The sequence below is a fragment of the Heterodontus francisci genome, chromosome 16 (assembly GCF_036365525.1).
Source record: "Heterodontus francisci isolate sHetFra1 chromosome 16, sHetFra1.hap1, whole genome shotgun sequence".
NCBI lineage: Eukaryota > Metazoa > Chordata > Chondrichthyes > Heterodontiformes > Heterodontidae > Heterodontus > Heterodontus francisci.
The window spans coordinates 25,919,444-25,937,779 of record NC_090386.1 but is presented as its reverse complement, the minus strand read 5'-3'; the positions used below and the strand labels follow the sequence as shown (position 1 = coordinate 25,937,779).

General features: G+C 49.4%; 1 protein-coding gene across 1 annotated transcript in view; it reads right to left on the bottom strand.

Moving 5' to 3' along the window:
- The window catches only part of LOC137378012 (RNA-binding protein 38-like), a 63,189-nt gene extending 51,758 nt beyond the window's left edge, over nucleotides 1-11,431 (bottom strand). Inside the window, exons 1-3 of the mRNA XM_068048043.1 lie at nucleotides 11,087-11,431; nucleotides 3,941-4,064; nucleotides 3,160-3,214 (exon numbers count right to left, since the gene is read on the bottom strand). Coding sequence (XP_067904144.1) covers nucleotides 3,160-3,214; nucleotides 3,941-4,064; nucleotides 11,087-11,293 — 386 coding nt within the window. The 5' untranslated portion in view covers nucleotides 11,294-11,431. The remainder of the gene's footprint in view (nucleotides 1-3,159; nucleotides 3,215-3,940; nucleotides 4,065-11,086) is intronic.
- Nucleotides 11,432-18,336: the final 6,905 nt, after the last annotated feature.

Below are 18,336 nucleotides of genomic sequence, written 5' to 3'. Positions count from 1 at the left end.
TCTCAATGAAACGAGAAAAATAGCCGGCTGTTTGTTACCTTCTCTGTTTCTGTTCTCTCTGGGTGCCTCTAATGATGATAGATCTTCGGGACCGCTCCGTGAAGCACTTTAAAAGCAGGACAGTGGTCCAATTGCTTTCAACTTTCTTGAGGATATCTAGTGACACAGGGAATCTAGTGACACAGGGAATCTAGTGACACAGGGAATCTAGTGACACAGGGAATACTCACTGAAGAACTTGGTTTTGTCTGGCTGGCAGTTGACAGTTTTTACAAAACAGTTGAAGTATGTGAGCAATGGACAGTGCTGCATGGCCTGCTAATAAGGGTTGAAAAGTATAATTTTGGAAAATTGGGCGGTGTAGCAACATCCAAATGTGTTCAGCCTTCATCTCAATAGATTTGCTGAAAAGAGCAATTGAAAGGAATAAGGTGCCATTGGCATCAAAGGAGAGTTTACAGGAGGTTGGCCATGAGCCAAAGGTCTATTAAATGCCCAGACACTGTGTTTGGAAATGGCAAATGACACAACCTAGGCAGGGCAAGAGTCAGAGGGCAGAAGCCAAAACATTGAGATTTGTCGATGCTTTTCCCTCCCAGAGTCTCCTAATATATCAATTTTGATAAAATAGAGACAGATTACTCTTGAAGAAATGTGTTTATTTTTTTTAAAATAAACTGGAGCACACTGTCAGAAACAGAAGACTTTAGTTAACAGATTGTCACCACCCTTTGAGAGTGTATACAGCAGGCTTGCTTTGCGGAACAGTTGGATATAAAAACCCTCTTGAAGCTGTACTGACTCTGCCAGTGAGTGTATCAGTCTTGATTGCTGACAGTTTTGAACTTCAAACCTACTTTCAAAAGGTTGCACATTTAGTTTAGTTTAGTTTAGAGATACAGCACTGAAACAGGCCCTTCGGCCCACCGAGTCTGTGCCGACCATCAACCACCCATTTATAATAATCCTACACTAATTCCATATTGCTACCACATCCCCACCTGTCCCTATTTTTCCCTACCACCTACCTATAATAGGGGTAATTTATAATGGCCAATTAACCTATCAACCAGCAAGTCTTTGGCATGTGGGAGGAAACCGGAGCACCCGGAGAAAACCCACGCAGACACAGGGAGAACTTGCAAACTCCACACAGGCAGTACCCAGAATTGAACTCGGGTCGCTGGAGCTGTGAGGCTGCGGTGCTAACCACTGTGCCACCCTTTGTTTTAATATTGCATATATTTTGTATCATGTGGCAAATAAGGTGACCTGATTACTGCAAGTTTGGCGAGCATCAAGCTCCTATTGGACAACACAGATTTAGGCTGACACTCCAATGCAGTGTTGAGGGACTGTCAGATGTGCCGTTTTTCAATTGAGACTTTAAATCAAAGGCCCACCTGTCCTTTCAGCAGGACATAAAAGATCCCAGGGTGCTATTAGAAGAGCAGGGAAGTTCTCAGTGTCCTGCCTAGCATTATCCCCAAGTCAATGCCACCTGAAACAGATTAACTAAACAATTATCTCATGGTGGGACCTTGCTGTGCGCAAAACAGCAAATTGGCTGCTGCATTTGCCTATATTACAAGAGCGACTACACTTTAAAAGAACGTAATTGGCTGTAAAGCACTTTGGGACATTGGGGTTGTGACAGGCGTTATATAAATGCAATTCCTTTCTTTCTCCCATGAATACTGAGCTGATTCTCCAGTTGGATGGATGCTCAAGCCTTGACAGGAATTTCCACGAATTGAATAATCACCTCGTCCAAGCCAATGAGCTGGGCAGGTTCTTATAGCATTTCCACACAGTATCCATGGCAACTCACTCTAAAGTCTGATGCTGAATCACACTGACTGGATGGAGGAGCATTTGTTGCAATCATCAGTATTTACATTTAAAACTGCCCCCTTTCCAATTTTCTACTCACATTGAGGTCATTGGGTACAGGGTACCAATCTTTTGGTAACTGGCCTCAGGAAACATTTCTCATTTGCAAGCACAGAGAATGAGTGTACAGCAGGGTATTCAACAGCAGAATGGAGCCGAAGCACGCACACGCACATTCCAGTGAAGGTCAGTGGGCTATCAGGAGCAGGAACATTAGCTGTTCTCCCCCCTTTGTCACATCACCTTCTATAGCACAGACAGCCCACGAGATCAGCTAACTCAGCTCAGACCAGGAATCAAACTTGGGATCTTCCTTCTCAGTATGGCTCAGTACCTCATAACCCAGTGTACTAATAGTCAGAAGCTCCCTGAGCCGCTCTGCAATGCAAAAGCCAGAGTAATTGGGAGCAACTCTGTATGGATTCTCTGCCTCTGAGAAACAGCACAACATAAAGGAAAGGAAGATTGATTAGACAAATACACAAGAGACTCGAGAGTAAAGCTACACAGAATTCAGTCTGTACATTCTTTCTGCCCGAGGATCTAATGCAATGTGAAAGGTTCAGTTTAGTGTGAATTCATCTGAACTACACTCAAAAACAAGGGATTATCCATCTCCTTCGGGAATGGAAAGGCAGCACTGTGTACTCAGTGCTAATAAAACTGAGTGACTATTTCCCATCAAAATTAAGAAGAGAGAGAGGGGGCTGGGAAAAAAAAAAAAGCAGACATATCAGTGAACGGTATTGCCGAGATAAAGGACATGCTAGAGTAGATAGAGAGAAACTGTTTCCTCTGGTAGAAGAGTTCAGAACAAATTGTTGGAGGTGTCGTCTTTTGGATAAGATGCTAAACAGAGGCTCTGTCTTTTTTTAAAATTCGTTCTTGGGATGTAAGTGCCACTGGCAAGGTCAATATTACTGCCAATCCCTAACTGCTCCAGCAGATGGTGGTGAGTCCTTGCAGAGGTGTAAACGATCCCATGGCACTAATCAAAGAAGACCAGAGAAGTTCTCCCCAGTATCTGGGCCAATATTTAATCACAAAACCATCACTAATTTTATCTGGTCATTATCACATTGCTATTTGCGGGAGTTTACTGGATACAAATTGCTGCCGTGATTCATACAACAGTGACGACACTAGCAAAAGTAGCTCATTGGCTGTAAACTGCTTTAGGACAGCTCGAGATTGTGACAGGCTCTATATAAATGCAGGACTGTCTCAGTACAAGTCATTTTTAAAACAAATGTTTTTCTCCCTTACCCGAGGGGACGCTGGATCAGAGCTGGGTGAATCTGCTGGATACCCAAAGCAAATCCTGAAAACAAAATAGATAAGATGGTTGAAATGTGCAATAAAGCTTTCTCTACTCTGTCCCCAATCAGGTCTCTTCACTCCCAATCCCAGTGTTAATGCCACTCCCAGCACCTTCTCCCACATCAGCAATCCCTTCCAACTGTCTGAGCACAGCCCTTCTGTCAGAGCTACGCAGCCACAGGACACTGTGCCAAGACTGTCCCAGGCGAACTGCACAGCCACCCTTAAAATCAGCAGCCATTGGAGGTTACGAATCCCCCCAGTCTGGCCTGCATTCAGATCCTAGAGATGAAAGGAGAAGGTGCTAGCTGACTCCTCCACACAGAGAGGAACATTCAACCTTGGTTGGGATGAAAAACAGACAGCAGATCCGAGATCACTCATTTTACATGTGCTGAAGGTGAACATTCCAGTGACAAGTTTCACACAAAAACACACATTCTAGTGACCCAGGTGCCTCCAGAATTCATTCACCCTGTGGCCTGCTCCAATAAAGAGTTACTCCCTGGGAGGGATCTGGATTCCTTTAACCAAGAGAACATAAGAAATACAGGAGAAATCCCCTCCAAAACGAGTCAGTCTGTCTTTGACAGATATTCAGTCAGCTAGCATGGTAAAGAGTCTGAGGGGGTACAACATATTTCGCTGGGGGGATACACAGAAAGCTGAGTTCTTTCCTACAAGGTTCCAGAAGGGCAGATGCTCTGTATAGAGACTGGTTACTCACCAGTTTGGATAGCTCTTGGTTTTGCACCCAGATAAGCTAGATTGACATTGGCTTTTCTGCCGTCGATGATGGGATTGGGATCTTTACATGCTCGGTCCGCTGAGACTCTGTCTGCCATGGTGACCTGTGACAAATAATTAAATACATAAAACCGTTAGTCATTAAACTGAACCAACACCCATAGCTCCCTCAGTATTTCAGCTGGTAAAGGTATTATGAAACTGAGCCTTGCAGACCAGTAAGGCCCCGGCAGCCTGAGCCAAGGTAGCTGATCCAGGCCCAGGCGCCAGGAGGAATGTGTCAACTAGCCTTACAGATCTTGGGCTAGAGCAACTCCAGTCCGCCCAGGCTCTCTCCATACAAGCCTACACATAAACAGTTATTTGCACAGGGTAGAGGAGGATAATCCAGTCTCCACTGAACTGAACCCCAACACTGAGGTTAGAACAATGTGGGGAATGAACCTGAACTGGCGCATTTAAAGAGCGAGCCTTTGATATCAACAGCGCACATCGGTTCAATACAGGCCTCAAGTTCTTTATACAGCATCTTTCACATCCTCAAGATGTGTTCAACCAATAAGTATTTTTATAGGCAAACAGGGCAGCAAGATCCCACAAACATCAATGAGCAGATATGTTAGTGATAAATATTGGACAGGATACCGGAGAGAATTCCCTTACTCCTCTTCGAATAGTGCTGTGGGATCTTATATGGGATTTGAGGAGGCAGTTGCGGCCTCAGCTTAATATCTCCTCCAAAAGACAGCAGCTCCCTCAGTACGACAGTGCAATGTCAGCGTGGATTATATGATTAATCCCTGGAATGGGGCTTGACCCTATAAACAGTGCTACCACTGAGCCAAACACTCAAGTTATATGAATTTTCAAAAAACATTTGATAAGGTTCCATATAAGAGACTTATAGCAAAGATAATGGCAAATGGAATGAAGGGGAATGTGACCACATGATAAGAGAGGTGGGTGAAGCACAGAAAGCGAAGGGTGGAGATATGAAAAAATGAACTAGAACCTTCTGCGATCTCAGTACTTCTCAAAGCACTTCACAGCCAATTAAATACTTTAAGTGTAGTCATTGTTGCAATGTAGGAAACACAGCAGCCAATTTGTGCACAGCAAGATTCCACAAATGGCAATGTGACAATGACCAGATAAATGTTTAGTTTAGTTTAGAGATACAGCACTGAAACAGGCCCTTCGGCCCACCGAATCTGTGCCGACCATCAACCACCCATTTATACTAATCCTACACTAATCCCATATTCCTACCACATCCCCACCTGTCCCTATATTTCCCTACCACCTACCTATACTAGGGGCAATTGCTAATGGCCAATTTACCTATCAACCTGCAAGTCTTTGGCATGTGGGAGGAAACCGGAGCACCCGGAGGAAACCCACGTAAACACAGGGAGAACTTGCAAACTCCATACAGGCAGTACCCAGAATTGGTCACTGGAGCTGTGAGGCTGCGGTGCTAACCACTGCGCCACCCATCACATAAATGTGTTTTAATAGTATTGGTAGAGGGATAAATATTCAATGGAAATCCAGGGACGCCTCCCTTGTTCTTAAAAATAGTGCCGTAGGATCTTTTACGACTAGCTGAGGGAGCAGACGGAGTTTCTGTTTAAATCTCATCCAAAAGACAGCACCTCTGACTGTGCAGCATTCCCTCAGTACTGTACTGGAGTGTCAGCCTGGATTATGTGCTCAAGTCTCCAGACTGGGTCTTGAACCCACAACCTTCTGCCTCAGCAATCCACGTGAACAGGGAAGTTTCTCTGAATGGTAATGAATGGCACGTGGAGTTCTCCAAACGTCAGTGTGGAAGTCACTCCATTTACTCTATTACAAGTGATCAGAGATTGAGAAATTGAAGGAACAATATTGAGGTTTACTGATGGCAGTACATTAGAGTGTCGGACAAACTGTGAAAGACCAAAGGAATCCATAGGCTGGCATGATGGTCCGGCCTAATTTAGTTGGACCAATAGTGTGGCACTGTGCTACCTGGGACACATATCAGTATCTCAATCTGAGGAGGGCACCACTAATAACACAACCTAACATAAGGTCTAACCAAGCTAAAGTGTCATACTGGATCAGGGTCCAATTCCCGCTAACAAATTATTTAGTTTATGTCCTGTGCTGCTCACTCACTCAGGTAATACATTCCGGAAAAACAAGGAAAGAATGGACTTTAAATGGAATAGAGGAAGAAAGGAATGATGGATAGTGGCCAATCGAGGAGCACAGAGGTGGTGTCGTAAATACATAGAGATTAAAAAAAGAAAATACAATCAATGCTTTTGTGTGTAATGGTATAGAATACAAAACAAGGTAAAGTTGAACTGGTACTATAGCTGCTGAAGCCACAGTTGAAGCATTGATATATACTTTTGGCCACCCCATTACAGGAGGAATGTAACATCAATGGAAGTGCTGATTAACTGAGATGTTATCAAGGATGGGAGGCAACAGTTATGAAGAAGGATTTGAGAATTGTTTTCCATTTGAGCCAAGATGGCAACTTTCAATATTGTAGGGGGTACAATGCAGTAAATGGCGATAGGTAATCTCCATTGGCTGAACACACTGTAATAAGGGCACAAACTGGAGATAAATCAGATAGCTAACATACAGGTACAGCAAGCAATGAAGAAGGCAAATGGTATGTTGACCTTTATTACAAGAGGATTTGAGTATAGGAGTAAAGATTTCTTACTGCAATTATACAGAGCCTTGGTGAGACCACATTTAGAGTATTGTGTGCCTTACCTAAGGAAAGATATACATGCCATAGAGGAAGTGCAACGAAGGTTCACCAAACTAATTCCTGGGATGGAAGGATTGTCTTATGAGGAAATATTGACTAGTCTGGGCCTTTATTCGCTGGAGTTTAGAAGGATGAGAGGTGATCTCATTCCAACATACAAAATTCTTAGATGACTCAACAGTGCTGTTGCAGGAAGGATGTTTCCCCTGTCTGGGGAGTCTAGAACCAGGAGACAGAGTCTCAGAATCAAGGGTAGGCCATTTAGGACTGAGATGAGGAGGAATTTCTTCACTCAGAACATGGTGAATCTTTGGAATTCTCTGCCCCAGAGGACTGTGGAGGCTCAGTCGTTGAGTATGTTCAAGACTGAGTTCGATAAATGTCTACATATTAAAAACACGAAGGGTTACGGGGATAGTGCAGGAAAATGGTGTTAAAGTAAATCAGAGATGATCTCATTGAATGGTGGAGTAGGCTCGAAGGGCTGAATGGCCTACTCCTGCTCTTATGTTCTTAAAAAGAAGCATTTTATAGAGGGTGATTACAATTCTCTGCCTCAAATCACTGCTGAAAGTCCACAAATTGTTGTGAAAGAGAATTAGATAGCTGCTTGAAAGAGAGGAATGTTATAGGATACATGAAGAACAAGCAGGAAGGGTGAGATTAGATGAAATAGCTCAATTGGAAGAACTCTCTAACACAGACTGATGGGCTGAATGGCCTGTTTCTGTGCTGCAAGAGTCTATGTTTCTACAAATACACATTGCGCCCTAGTTTTCCCACAGAATCTCGCTCAGAGCGCAGCCTGTGGGCAGGGAGAGCGGTCACTCTGGATGCCTGCCTCTCTTCCACAGCCTTATCCGTGACCGGGTAGGTGACCTTGGAGAAGGCGGATGCAGTGTCTAGCAGTACGCTTGATGTGTTCCACAATCAGTGGAACCCACGGTGAATAGTGCGCCTCATAGACACTGGCAATATCATGATTTTGTGAAGTTTCTTTTGATGTTGTTGGAATAGGATTTTGTTGCTTTATTTTAACATTTCTCAGTTGATTAAATCTCACATTAGTTTATTATTTTAGTGGTGCTGACTTCAGTCCGGTGACTCTGGGACAACTCAGTCACTCTTGTTGGTCCAATTGAAACAGGCCCACAGAATCTCTAAATGACCATGTCACAATCCCATCTGCCGTCACTTAACCCAACAGTTGCACTTAATTAGGTTCACTAACTGCCCTGCGAAGAGTGCAGCAGGCCCCATCTGTTCAGACCAGATAAAGGCCTGAATGAAGCACAGAAGAGCTAACACCCAAAGTGCAGCCAGTCCAACAACCTGTTAACCATAGCAAAAAGGAAGCAGTATGAAGCTTCAGTTGCCTTGTGTTCACCACTACAAGTTGTGCAATCTCCTACTTTTGAAGCAGTCACTGTTGTAATATAGGAAACAACGGTTAATTTGCAGACACCGAAATAATGAAATGTTTTAGACTTTTATTTTTCTTTAACTTTTTCCACTAATAAGCTCTCCACTGGCAAATGTATCTGAAAGTAAGATCAAGGAGCTGTGTTTGTGTCTGTCTGACTTTCAGAAACCAATTGAAGGTGAGATCCAAAAGAAGTTGCTGTTTGTGGGATCTTGCTGTGTACAAATTGGTTGCTGTGTTTCCTACATTACAACAGTGAATACACTTCAAAAGCACTTCTTTGGCTAGAAAATAGTTTGGGACATTCACAGGTCATGAAAGACACGATATAAATGCAACTTCTTTGTAAAACAATGCCCCTTTAAGAAAGTAGAGCCCATTGTATAGCTGGAGTATTTAACATCTGCAGCAGGCAATGTGTGAAAAGATAACATGAGAGACTCTGTAACTCATTTACTGGCATAGTGGACCAATTAGCCTGCGGTGCTGCATAAGCGGATTTGGGCCCTGTACCTGGCTCAGGCCTAGTTCAAATCTTTTGCCTTTGGAGCTTTTCTCAGATAACTGCAGCAAGTTTTTGATTCTAAATATTAAAACTACAAAAGATATGTGGGGGTGAAACTCAATCATTGACTATTGCTGGTAGAGCCCATAAAAACATAAACACAAAAACAAAAATTCCTTTGTGTATGTGATTTTATGTTTGAACAGTGGAAGCTAACAACACAAGGCAGGTGAGATGATCAGAGTGAGGCGGTTACTCTGTCCAGTGTGAGGAAGCTGTAGTTAGCTACAAAACACCCAGTGCTACTGACAGAATCTCTACTTGATGTGAATCCAGTTCTCATGCGTTAACTGGGACTCAGTAACCCCTCCCAGCCTGTTACACTTCGACTGACTGTCCCTCTGTGTTAATCCAGCTTCCAGCCACTTCTGGGCTCAGTCAGCTCCTCCCAGTCCCTTCCCTGGAGACACTACTTAAAAGGAAATTGCCAGGGATTTTCTCAGTCGCCGTCCATATTTATTTATTCTATTTTGAAGTTACTAATGGATAAGTTTGCTTAGAGTGATTGGAGGCAGTAAAGGTACAATGATTATCTGATTCAATCTCAGTTTTACTAAATTCGAACAGCACATTTGAATAAACTGCTAGGCAAAGCTTCAAACAATAAAAACAAGCTTCCCTCCCTCACCACCCCCATTACCTTCAAGTTCATTATTATAGGGGAAGGACAGGATACTCAGTTTACAGTATTTTCGCCATTGTCCCCACACCTCTGCCCTTCTGAAGGCAGGGGAATGTCTGCACCAGTGCCAACCATCCTTCAGTGCAAGCATAGACAGTTACCACAGCAGACTATTCCACTGTGACAGGTATCACAAACAGACAGATTCTGCCCTCACACAACATCCACGGACACGCACTTTCCAGCAGATCATTAGGAGCAGGAATCTTTGGTTTCTTCCCCTCTCTCCCTCACTCCTCTGTAACTTGCAGGTGCTGAGGTCAATTAGAACACCCTTCCCGTTTCTCTGGCAGGGCTCAGTGCACACAGCACAGAGCAGATACTTCCTATTCTCTGATACATCACTATTCTTACCCACAGTCATGAGGAAAGCTTGAAATTGTTCTCTGAATGATTGTGGAGACCCTATAGTTTCCGGGTCAGGTTGTCGTGTTCAGAGAACAGTTCAATTTGAAGTAAGTGAGATTGGATCCCTTTGTTCTTTGCAGAAGGACATCAGAATATGAGGGAATGCAAAATACCAGGCTGGCCAGTACATTTCAAATCACGGCTAGCTTTTGATACTGTACAGACACTGGTCTCTGATCTGCTCTTCGCCTGCTCTCTTTGGAGGAATGAGCCACACTAACAGATCACTGGCCATCGATGGGGAGACCGAGGCCACCTGTCTTTCTAATCACTTGACTCACTGCAGGAGCAACACTTCAACACTTCCGTTCCCTCCTCCTCCACTGCATGGGTCACACAGATACAGGCCACCTCACACTAATCAAACCGCCATTCCAGGACACCCTTCCTCACTGAGGCTGCTCCTCCTCTTGCCCCAACTCAAACAGAAATCTGCACTCCCCTCCTACCAGAGAGCAGGAACAAAATGAAGTTAAATTCAGACACTCTCACCACATGCTAAAAGCTGCTGCCTGTTTACTATGGGACAGCAGAGCTTTAATGCCAGAAAACGTCAACCTGCATGTGACATGGACAAAATTAAAGATAATTATAGGTTTTGTGGGGGAGGGGAAAGAGCAAAATTAAACTCTGGTTAGACGCAGGACTAGATAGATGCAATATATAAGTCAGGTGGTTAGTGTGTGTGGGTCTCTCCCTGCTTTCTTCATATACTACAGATTTCACTGTACAAAGCACCTGTTCTATTCTCCCAGGACCCTGTGATGAGACACAAGCGGGTTACTAACCCCATTCTAGACTCGTCCTATTTCCTGACTGAAGAGTTGGGTAGTTTTTTTCCTAAGCATTAGCCTCAAGAGTTAGTAATTTCACAATACAAATATCACATCGGGTGAGAATCAACCAGCTACTTCTGTATTTCGGGCGAAAGAAGAAGTAAGACTTTTTTCAGAAGACACGATAGGGTGGAGCTCACATCCCTGGCTGCAGACTCAGTACGGAGTCAGGCTGCTACATGAACGGAGTCTGCACGATTGTCCAGTCCCGCATTTTAACATCAGTCAGTGGCAAAGGATCGGAACACAGCTCACTAACTGGTGGGGTCCACTAGCAAACCCAGTCCCATTTAAACAGGCTGTTCGTGTTTAAATCCCGAAGCCAGCGTATGGCAGTGAAAGGAGGGAGAGGTAAAACACTCAGTGAATCAGTAAGAGCAGCGCCAGTAGTCACAGTCCCTGGTAAGTGCCCCCCTCTCCCGCAGGTACTTACAAAGCCGTAGCCCCGGGATTTGCCCGTCTGCCGGTCAGTAATCACCACCGCCTCCTCGATGTCCCCAAACACCTCAAAGTATTTCCTTAAGGACGAGTCAGTAGTGTGATAGGGCAAACCGCCCACAAAGATCTTGGTAAAGGTCGTGTCCTTCTGCAGGGTGTGCATGGTGTCAGGCTGGGTGCAGGGAGATGGCTGCGAGAGCATTGAACAGACCCAGAGTCCCTCTTACACTCACTCACTCAGAGCTGGAGCAGCTTGTGCCCCCAGTGCTCACACAGACACTCAGTCCATACAACAACCTACACAGCCAGAGGAGCTAACTCCACTCACACTGCAGCACTGGGGCTTATAGACTCAACACTTAGCTCCACCTCGCAGTCCGTTCATTGGTCCTGTCTTATCTGACTAACGGACTATGGGAACTGTAGTTCTGTTGTCTAAAACAGGGGGGCCGTGCTTGCAGCAAGTGCATTTGTATTGTTCGGCGAAAGGTGCTGGAAATCCGAAACCAAGACAGGAAATGCTGCAAAACGCATTCCAGGCCAGGTGGAGACGGATTAACGTTTTGGGTGCGAACCCTTTTCAAGAGTCCGTGCCCCAACATGACCCTGGCCCTGGGGAAGGCTGGGCACCAGGGTCTGTACCCCAACATGACCCTATCCTGGGGAAGGCTGGGCACTAGGGTCTGTACCCAACATGACCCTATCCTGGGGAAGGCTGGGCATCAGGGGACTCTACCCCAACATGACCCTATCCTGGGGAAGGCTGGGCACCAGAGGACTGTACCCCAACATGACCCTATCCTGGGGAAGGCTGGGCACCAGAGGACTGTACCCCAACATGACCCTATCCTGGGGAAGGCTGGGCACCAGGGGTCACTACCCCAACATGACCCTGGCCCTGGGGAAGACTGGGCACCAGGGTCTGTACCCAACATGACCCTATCCTGGGGAAGGCTGGGCACTAGGGTCTGTACCCCAACATGACCCTATCCTGGGGAAGGCTGGGCACCAGGGGACTCTACCCCAACATGACCCTATCCTGGGGAAGGCTGGGCACCAGAGGACTGTAACCCAATATGACCCTATCCTGGGGAAGGCTGGGCACCAGGGTCTGTACCCAACATGACCCTATCCTGGGGAAGGCTGGGCACTAGGGTCTGTACCCAACATGACCCTATCCTGGGGAAGGCTGGGCATCAGGGGACTCTACCCCAACATGACCCTATCCTGGGGAAGGCTGGGCACCAGAGGACTGTACCCCAACATGACCCTATCCTGGGGAAGGCTGGGCACCAGAGGACTGTACCCCAACATGACCCTATCCTGGGGAAGGCTGGGCACCAGGGTCTGTACCCAACATGACCCTATCCTGGGGAAGGCTGGGCACCAGGGGTCTCTACCCCAACATGACCCTATCCTGGGGAAGGCTGGGCACCAGGGTCTGTACCCAACATGACCCTATCCTGGGGAAGGCTGGGCACCAGGGTCTGTACCCAACATGACCCTATCCTGGGGAAGGCTGGGCACCAGGGTCTGTACCCAACATGACCCTATCCTGGGGAAGGCTGGGCACTAGGGTCTGTACCCAACATGACCCTATCCTGGGGAAGGCTGGGCACCAGGGTCTCTACCCCAACATGACCCTATCCTGGGGAAGGCTGGGCACCAGGGTCTGTACCCAACATGACCCTATCCTGGGGAAGGCTGGGCATCAGGGGACTCTACCCCAACATGACCCTATCCTGGGGAAGGCTGGGCACCAGGGGACTCTACCCCAACATGACCCTATCCTGGGGAAGGCTGGGCACCAGGGTCTGTACCCCAACATGACCCTATCCTGCGGAAGGCTGGGCACCAGGGGTCACTACCCCAACATGACCCTGGCCCTGGGGAAGGCTGGGCACCAGGGTCTGTACCCCAACATGACCCTATCCTGGGGAAGGCTGGGCACCAGGGTCTGTACCCAACATGACCCTATCCTGGGGAAGGCTGGGCACCAGGGTCTGTACCCAACATGACCCTATCCTGGGGAAGGCTGGGCACCAGGGTCTGTACCCAACATGACCCTATCCTGGGGAAGGCTGGGCACCAGGGTCTGTACCCAACATGACCCTATCCTGGGGAAGGCTGGGCACCAGGGGACTCTACCCCAACATGACCCTATCCTGGGGAAGGCTGGGCACCAGGGTCTGTACCGAACATGACCCTATCCTGGGGAAGGCTGGGCACCAGGGTCTGTACCGAACATGACCCTATCCTGGGGAAGGCTGGGCACCAGGGGACTCTACCCCAACATGACCCTATCCTGGGGAAGGCTGGGCACCAGGGGACTGTACCCCAACATGACCCTATCCTGGGGAAGGCTGGGCACCAGGGGTCTCTACCCCAACATGACCCTATCCTGGGGAAGGCTGGGCACCAGAGGACTGTAACCCAATATGACCCTATCCTGGGGAAGGCTGGGCACTAGGGTCTGTACCCAACATGACCCTATCCTGGGGATGGCTGGGCACCAGGGTCTGTACCCCAACAAGACCCTATCCTGGGGAAGGCTGGGCACCAGAGGACTGTACCCCAACATGACCCTATCCTGGGGAAGGCTGGGCACCAGGGGACTCTACCCCAACATGACCCTATCCTGGGGAGGCTGGGCACCAGAGGACTGTACCCCAACATGACCCTATCCTGGGGAAGGCTGGGCACCAGGGTCTGTACCCCAACATGACCCTATCCTGGGGAAGGCTGGGCACCAGGGGTCTCTACCCCAACATGACCCTATCCTGGGGAAGGCTGGGCACCAGGGTCTGTACCCAACATGACCCTATCCTGGGGAAGGCTGGGCACCAGGGTCTGTACCCAACATGACCCTATCCTGGGGAAGGCTGGGCACCAGGGTCTGTACCCAACAGGACCCTGGCCCTGGGGAAGGCTGGGCACCAGGGTCTGTACCCCAACATGACCCTATCCTGGGGAAGGCTGGGCACCAGGGGTCACTACCCCAACATGACCCTGGCCCTGGGGAAGGCTGGGCACCAGGGTCTGTACCCAACATGACCCTATCCTGGGGAAGGCTGGGCACTAGGGTCTGTACCCCAACATGACCCTATCCTGGGGAAGGCTGGGCACCAGGGTCTGTACCCAACATGACCCTATCCTGGGGAAGGCTGGGCATCAGGGGACTCTACCCCAACATGACCCTATCCTGGGGAAGGCTGGGCACCAGGGGACTCTACCCCAACATGACCCTATCCTGGGGAAGGCTGGGCACCAGGGTCTGTACCCCAACATGACCCTATCCTGGGGAAGTCTGGGCACCAGGGGTCACTACCCCAACATGACCCTGGCCCTGGGGAAGGCTGGGCACCAGGGTCTGTACCCCAACATGACCCTATCCTGGGGAAGGCTGGGCACCAGGGTCTGTACCCAACATGACCCTATCCTGGGGAAGGCTGGGCACCAGGGGACTCTACCCCAACATGACCCTATCCTGGGGAAGGCTGGGCACCAGGGTCTGTACCCAACATGACCCTATCCTGGGGAAGGCTGGGCACCAGGGTCTGTACCCCAACATGACCCTATCCTGGGGAAGGCTGGGCACCAGAGGACTGTAACCCAATATGACCCTATCCTGGGGAAGGCTGGGCACTAGGGTCTGTACCCAACATGACCCTATCCTGGGGAAGGCTGGGCACTAGGGTCTGTACCCCAACATGACCCTATCCTGGGGAAGGCTGGGCACCAGGGTCTGTACCCAACATGACCCTATCCTGGGGAAGGCTGGGCATCAGGGGACTCTACCCCAACATGACCCTATCCTGGGGAAGGCTGGGCACCAGGGGACTCTACCCCAACATGACCCTATCCTGGGGAAGGCTGGGCACCAGGGTCTGTACCCCAACATGACCCTATCCTGGGGAAGTCTGGGCACCAGGGGTCACTACCCCAACATGACCCTGGCCCTGGGGAAGGCTGGGCACCAGGGTCTGTACCCCAACATGACCCTATCCTGGGGAAGGCTGGGCACCAGGGTCTGTACCCAACATGACCCTATCCTGGGGAAGGCTGGGCACCAGGGGACTCTACCCCAACATGACCCTATCCTGGGGAAGGCTGGGCACCAGGGTCTGTACCCAACATGACCCTATCCTGGGGAAGGCTGGGCACCAGGGTCTGTACCCCAACATGACCCTATCCTGGGGAAGGCTGGGCACCAGAGGACTGTAACCCAATATGACCCTATCCTGGGGAAGGCTGGGCACTAGGGTCTGTACCCAACATGACCCTATCCTGGGGAAGGCTGGGCACCAGGGTCTGAACCCCAACATGACCCTATCCTGGGGAAGGCTGGGCACCAGAGGACTGTACCCCAACATGACCCTATCCTGGGGAAGGCTGGGCACCAGGGGACTGTACCCCAACATGACCCTATCCTGGGGAAGGCTGGGCACCAGGGTCTGTACCCCAACATGACCCTATCCTGGGGAAGGCTGGGCACCAGAGGACTGTACCCCAACATGACCCTATCCTGGGGAAGGCTGGGCACCAGGGTCTGTACCCCAACATGACCCTATCCTGGGGAAGGCTGGGCACCAGGGTCTGTACCCAACATGACCCTATCCTCTGGAAAGCTGGGCACCAGGGGACTCTACCCCAACATGACCCTATCCTGGGGAAGGCTGGGCACCAGAGGACTGTACCCCAACATGATCCTATCCTGGGGAAGGCTGGGCACCAGGGTCTGTACCCCAACATGACCCTATCCTGGGGAAGGCTGGGCACCAGGGTCTGTACCCCAACATGACCCTGGCCCTGGGGAAGGCTGGGCACCAGGTCTGTACCCCAACATGACCCTATCCTGAGGAAGGCTGGGCACCAGGGGACTGTACCCCAATATGACCCTGTCCCTGGGGAAGGCTGGGCACCAGGGTCTGTACCCCAACATGACCCTATCCTGGGGAAGGCTGGGCACCAGGGTCTGTACCCAAACATGACCCTATCCTGGGGAAGGCTGGGCACCAGGGTCTGTACCCAAACATGACCCTATCCTGGGGAAGGCTGGGCACCAGAGGACTGTACCCCAACATGACCCTATCCTGGGGAAGGCTGGGCACCAGGGTCTGTACCCCAACATGACCCTATCCTGGGGAAGGCTGGGCACCAGGGTCTGTACCCAACATGACCCTATCCTCTGGAAAGCTGGGCACCAGGGGACTCTACCCCAACATGACCCTATCCTGGGGAAGGCTGGGCACCAGAGGACTGTACCCCAACATGACCCTATCCTGGGGAAGGCTGGGCACCAGGGTCTGTACCCCAACATGACCCTATCCTGGGGAAGGCTGGGCACCAGGGTCTGTACCCCAACATGACCCTGGCCCTGGGGAAGGCTGGGCACCAGGTCTGTACCCCAACATGACCCTATCCTGAGGAAGGCTGGGCACCAGGGGACTGTACCCCAATATGACCCTGTCCCTGGGGAAGGCTGGGCACCAGGGTCTGTACCCCAACATGACCCTATCCTGGGGAAGGCTGGGCACCAGGGTCTGTACCCAAACATGACCCTATCCTGGGGAAGGGTGGGCACCAGGGGACTGTATCCCAACATGACCCTGTCCCTGGGGAAGGCTGGGCACCAGGGGACTGTACCCCAACATGACCCTATCCTGGGGAAGGCTGGGCACCAGGGTCTGTACCCAAACATGACCCTATCCTGGGGAAGGGTGGGCACCGGGGGACTGTACCCCAATATGACCCTGTCCCTGGGGAAGGCTGGGCACCAGGGTCTGTACCCCAACATGACCCTATCCTGGGGAAGGCTGGGCACCAGGGTCTGTACCCAAACATGACCCTATCCTGGGGAAGGGTGGGCACCAGGGGACTGTATCCCAACATGACCCTGTCCCTGGGGAAGGCTGGGCACCAGGGGACTGTACCCCAATATGACCCTGTCCCTGGGGAAGGCTGGGCACCAGGGTCTGTACCCCAACATGACCCTATCCTGGGGAAGGCTGGGCACCAGGGTCTGTACCCAAACATGACCCTATCCTGGGGAAGGGTGGGCACCAGGGGACTGTATCCCAACATGACCCTGTCCCTGGGGAAGGCTGGGCACCAGGGGACTGTAACCCAACATGACCCTGTCCCTGGGAAGGCTGGTATGTCTGGACTTTCAGGAACATACCTACATAGCTGAACGTTGTGCATTGGATACTTGCCCTGGTGCCAGGGAAATGAGTGACAATGGATAATTGGTGGAATGGTGAAAGGTCATTGACTTGAAATATTAATTCTGTTTCTCTCTCTTCGCAGATGCTGCCTGACCTGCTGAGTGTTTCTCACATTTTCTTTTCTAATTTCAGATTTCCTGCATTCACAGTGTTTTGCTTTTGCAGCAGTGGGATGTGTCTGGCTTCTTTGAGTGTGTGTGCATGGCTCTATCAGAAACAGCTCAAAGTTAGTAAAATGCAAATGTAGTAAAGAAATTCACAATGATCCCCATTTGTGTTCAATTCCTTTTCCAGTTTTGTCCCCTCCTTTTCTGAAGGTCTTCTCTGGTACCTCACACTAGTGACCATTATTCATACATGAACCTTGACAGTGGATGTCAGCTGTCCACTCAATGACAACAGTATAAATCTTTTCTGCTCTCTCTGTAAAGCCTTCACATCCTTCTTAAAGTGCGGTGCCCAAAATTGGACACAATACTGCAGCTGAGGCCGAACCAGAGTTTGATAAAGGTTCATCATAACGTCCTTGCTTTTGTACTCTATGCCTATATTTATAAAGCCTATCTTCCCGGTAGCTCTGCTGAGGAAAGATTTGCAGGGTTACCGGGAATGGGCAGGGACGTGGAACTAGCTAAATTGTGCTTGCAGAGAGGTGGCATGGACTTGATGGGCCAAATGGCCTCCTTCTGTGCTGTAACATTCTATGACTATAGGAATTGCTGGACCATGAACCAATGTAGATCAGAGGGAAAAGACGTGATTAGTGAACTGGACTTGGTGAGGGATCAGATATGAAGAGCAGAGTTTTGGATTCGCGGAAGGTTATGGAGGGTGGAGAACAGGAGAGCATTGGAATCCATGATGATGGTAAATGAACAGTGGGAAACATTTAAATAAACAATTCGAAGGGTTCAACAAAAGTACATTCCGTTCAAAAACAAAAACTCATCCAGAAAGACCCATCTGTGGCTCACTCAGGAAGTTAAGGAGAGTATTAGACTAAAAGAAGAGGCTTACA